This window comes from Chiloscyllium plagiosum, chromosome 3, assembly GCF_004010195.1.
Source record: "Chiloscyllium plagiosum isolate BGI_BamShark_2017 chromosome 3, ASM401019v2, whole genome shotgun sequence".
Lineage (NCBI taxonomy): Eukaryota > Metazoa > Chordata > Chondrichthyes > Orectolobiformes > Hemiscylliidae > Chiloscyllium > Chiloscyllium plagiosum.
This window is the reverse complement of record NC_057712.1, coordinates 130675861-130680509: the sequence shown is the minus strand read 5'-3', so window position 1 is coordinate 130680509 and position 4649 is coordinate 130675861. Positions and strand designations below refer to the sequence as shown.

At 43.1% G+C, this 4649-nt stretch overlaps 1 protein-coding gene across 1 annotated transcript in view; it reads left to right on the top strand.

Annotated features, from left to right (window-relative positions):
- The window catches only part of LOC122540171 (29 kDa ribonucleoprotein B, chloroplastic-like), a 26587-nt gene extending 23788 nt beyond the window's left edge, over positions 1–2799 (top strand). The window contains exon 2 of the mRNA XM_043675508.1: positions 1095–2799. Coding sequence (XP_043531443.1) covers positions 1095–1643 — 549 coding nt within the window. The 3' untranslated portion in view covers positions 1644–2799. The remainder of the gene's footprint in view (positions 1–1094) is intronic.
- Positions 2800–4649: the final 1850 nt, after the last annotated feature.

The following is a 4649-nucleotide window of genomic DNA, read 5'->3' as shown; positions in this document are numbered from 1 at the left end:
TGTTAGGAGGCGTCCAGTCTCCCCAATGTAGAGGAGACTGCATCGGGAGCAACGGATACAATAAATGATATTGGTGGGTGTGCAGGTAAAACTTTGATGGATGTGGAAGGCATCTTTAGGGCCTTGGATGGAGGTGAGGGAGGAGGTGTGGGCGCAGGTTTTACAGTTCCTGCGGTGGCAGGGGAAGGTCAGGAAGGAAGGGTGGGTTGTAGGGGGGCGTGGACCTGACCAGGTAGTCACGGAGGGAATGGTTATATCTAGAGATTTGGAGTGTAAGGACGCAGAGGTTATGCTCCAGCTGTACAAACCTCTGGTTAGAACCCACTTGGAGTACTGTGAACAGATCTGGTCACCACCCTTTAGGTGTGGTGAAGGGCTTTTGCCCGAAACGTCGATTTTCCTGCTACTTGGATGCCGCTGTCCTGCTGTGCTTTTCCAGCACCACTCTAATCTAGAACTCTGGTTTCCAGCATCTGCAGTCCTTGTTTTGCCTTAGGAAAGATGTATATTAGCCTTGGAGGGAGTATAATGTTCATATATAAGAATTAGGAGCAAGAGTTGGCCATCTGGCCCTTCACGCCTGCTCCGCCATTCAATAAGGCTGATCTTTTCGTGGCCTCAGCTCCACTTACCCGCTCTGTTAGCATAACCCTTCATTGTTCAAACAAAATCTATGTTAGCTTTAAAAGCACTGTATCTCGTCATACAGTTTGACGATTGCTTCTGCGAAGCGCCTTATAAGGAAATGTGATTAAAGTGTTCTACACATAATTTTTTGCTGAGGGTGATATTGAAGCCATGTGGAAAAGATTTGAAACGTGGGACAGAGCGTAAAAAGGAGCACGTTTGTGCTTTGAGTGCTTGATATGATGTCCTGATCGCTTAATCCTGTTCTTAATTTACTGGGATCTCAAATTAGGCTAATTTCCCTCCATTGGTCAGTGGTTTTTATTTATTCACCTACAGCTGCTCTTTAAGAACTAGCCGAGCCCCCGAATTGAAAGGGGTGGGAGAGACGGCCATCTTCTCTTGCGGCCATTGAAATGAGGCTATTTCCGCTCTCTGCTTCCTCTTTGTCTGTTTGTGCGGACTGACTGACTGATCGGCGCCATTCTCCGCTCCTGCACTTTCAGCTTCGAGTGCGCACTAATCCCCTCACCATGTCCGACGACGGAAAGTTGTTCGTCGGCGGCCTGAACTTCGACACAGACGAGCAATCCCTGGAAGAGGTTTTCTCCAAGTACGGCCAGATCGCTGAGGTGAAAGTGATTAAGGACAGAGACACCATGGCTTCCCGCGGCTTCGGCTTCATCACTTTCGAGAACCCGGACGACGCCAGGGACGCGCTGCAGGCCATGAACGGAAAATCCATCGACGGGCGTCAGATCCGAGTGGGTCACGCCGAGAAGAAGTCGGGAGGAGGCCGTGGTTACGGTGGAGGCCGAGGCGGTTACAGTAACCGGAGGAGAGGCGGCGGCGGCGGTTACTGGGATGCTGACAGGAGCTCCGGCTACAGCGGCGGAGGCCGCTACGATCCAGGAGAGCGGGACAACTACTCGGCTGGATACAGGAACCAAGGAGCATACTACTACGGCAGCGGCGGTGGTAGTTATGGAAGTCGCCCTTACAGGGACTATGATTGATCACATCTAGAGAAGCATTTCTGCCAGATTCAGGATCGACTTTCCACCTTGTTCTTAAAATGGCGCTTGGAACCACAGAAAGCAGCATCTGATGATTATGATTTGCCTGTTATGTTAAAATGCTAGAAAACCATTTTCTCTGTTGTCATGATTTAATCTTGTTACCTGTTGTTTAGTCTGGAGTACTGCCCCATGATGGCCTTTCGAACATAATACCATGTCGTTTTCTATATTTTTTAAAAATTAGGACCTTTTGGTCGTTTGAACGTTCATTGCCGGTTTAGATCACCATTGAATCTCTTTTCATCAGCTCCCTTTGGAATTTGTTGAAATCGTTTTGCTTTCTGGTGAGATTTTTTCCACAATTCCATATGGTGCAAAGAAAGGGCGCGCAAAAAGCACTTTTCCCTGTTTCCCCCATGTGGCCGATCCCCAAACGCCATTTTATCTTTGGAATCTCCGGTTGTTATTTTTAAATTGACTGATCGCTGGAACAGTGATCGTACGATGTTCATTGAATGCTTCAACTTGGCTCCAATGACTCGTTATGAGGATTGAACTTTTTTTTTAAATCGTTCTTTGTTTTTTTTTAATATTTAAATGTCTTTGCTTGGAGAAGTGATCAACTCCTAGAAACTGCTATTTTGGGGAGAAAAACTTTTTGAATGCTGCCACAAGTAAGTTCGTGTGGTTTGATCCATTTGCTTTCTCACCTTTATTGTAGTGAGAGATCCATCGCACGACAGCAATTTCTGCTAGCTTGTTTCAAGAGACTCTTGAACAATCTGATCGTGGTGTTTTGTTTCAAAATTTGTTGAACTGTAGTTTAAAAGTCAAGTGCCGTTTGTACTTCCATCAGCTGGCACAAGCTTTGGAGAGAACCATATTGTTTGGGAGACAAATCTTTATCAGTGGATAAAATACAGCTTCAGAAACACAGTGGCTTGTCTTTGTATACATCACTCAAATTCTTTTCAAGGAGATGAATTCTGATAATTAATCCCAAACGCTTCTTTTCATAATCTGATTTTAATCATGTAAGTATATTTGACGGTGTTGCTTTTGAGGAAATTCCCTATGCACTGTGAAGTTCTATGATTCTAAAGCATTGGGCATTTAGTTTGAGACTATCTTATTAAACTTTTTTTTTCTCCTAGATTACTGAAAGATATTGTCTCCTTTGCCAAGATATGTCATAAATGATTGTGGTTAATGTGTACCTGGGTAGTGTGTCTGAAAGCTCTTTTCCTGGAATGGTTACCTAGGATCAGACATTGCCATAAAAGCATTTATAGCTAGTAATAAAACCCCATCTTGTTGTACACCTACCAGCAAGAAGAGATGGGAAGTAAATTTGGTAGTAAACAGAAATGCACATTTTTAATCTTTTTTTTTCCCTATGTGGAAATCAAATTGGATTGTTGCATATAACTTTGAACCAACAAAAAAATGAATCAAAGGAATGTGGGAATGAAACTTAGAAACAGGAGTGGGCTATTTAGTCCTTGGAGCTTGTTTTGCCATTTGTTGAGATTATAACTAGCCTTTGATCTAACTCCATATCTATTACACCTTTGAATCATAAAATCATCAATTTCTGAATACAGGTAGTTCTTCTACAACACTGAGTGTGCTCTTGTGCCACCCCATGTGTAGAAAAATCATGCTTTGTAAACGGCGCTTAGTGTTGGTGATATAATCACATTACACCCAATACACACTTTAAAAGTTCGCACTTTAGAAACAGTGTGTCAATTTGTCAATCACGTTATAGCAAATTCACATTAACGAAACACGTGTTACAACAGAACAATCTGCACATTCTAACTGACAATGATGTGATATGGACCAGAGGATTTTTTTTATCTATGACTTTGCTTTGCTGGGTCACCAGGATTAACTCTCTATAAAATCATACGTGGGCTCTTTTACTTCCAGCAAAGGAGGCAAATGGGAGCGTCAGTTTTAACATCTGAACTGTAAGACAGATCTGACAGTAACTAAAGATAAGTTATACCTATAGTTAAGAAGTCATGAGACAGGAGTGTGAAAAATAGCTTTCCATGTTTGTTAATGGGTGCATCTTCCACCTACACTTGAGCTATACACCATCCAGCAAAAGCAGCCTATTTGATTGGAGGTTGGTCTACACCCACACCTTAAACATTCTCTCGATCGACCAGTTACGCCAGTGTCTACCATCTACAAGCCAGCGATGGAACAATATAATTCCAAGTCAGGATGGTAAATGCAGCTGGTGCTGTTGCTATGGATTTGCTATACTGTCCTGCGACGTGGTAAAGACTGTGGGTATGGAAATCTAAACCCTTCCTATTCATATACCCACCAAATGCCTTTTACATATTAGTATACCAGCCTCCGCCACTTCCTCTGGCAGATCATTTCATCCACAAGATGCACTGCAGCAAACTACCCAGGCTTCTGCAATAATGCTTTCCATACCCACAGCCTTTACCTAAGACAGGGTAGCAGATACATAGAAACAGCACCAGCTGCATATACTATCCTGTCTTGGAATTATTTCTCTGTCGCTGGCTTAGAATCCTGGAAATCATGCTGTTCATGTACACCTACATCTAATAGACTACAGTGGATGAAGATGGCTTATCCTCAATCAAAAGTATACAGAATCCTAGGTTGTATTAATGGGAACGCAGAATACAAAATAAAATTAGGATAAGCCTGTATAAAACACTGGTACATTATAGAGTACAGTACTCCATCCGGATTTGGGAGGAAATGTGAAGACTTGGAGCAGAAATAGCTGTGGCATTACATCATGTCTTCTGTTGCAACTTAAATAAAAGTCGGGAGGTCTGGCACCAGGGCTGCAGTCCAGTTCCAGGCAGACATAAGTTAACATCAAGGATGAAGCTATGAGGAACAGAAGAACATCAGAAATCGAGTACAAGCAGCATTATCAGGTAAGCTATGGGACAGAACAATTCATTAAAAAGAGGATAATCCTGACCAGGGTGGAGGGGG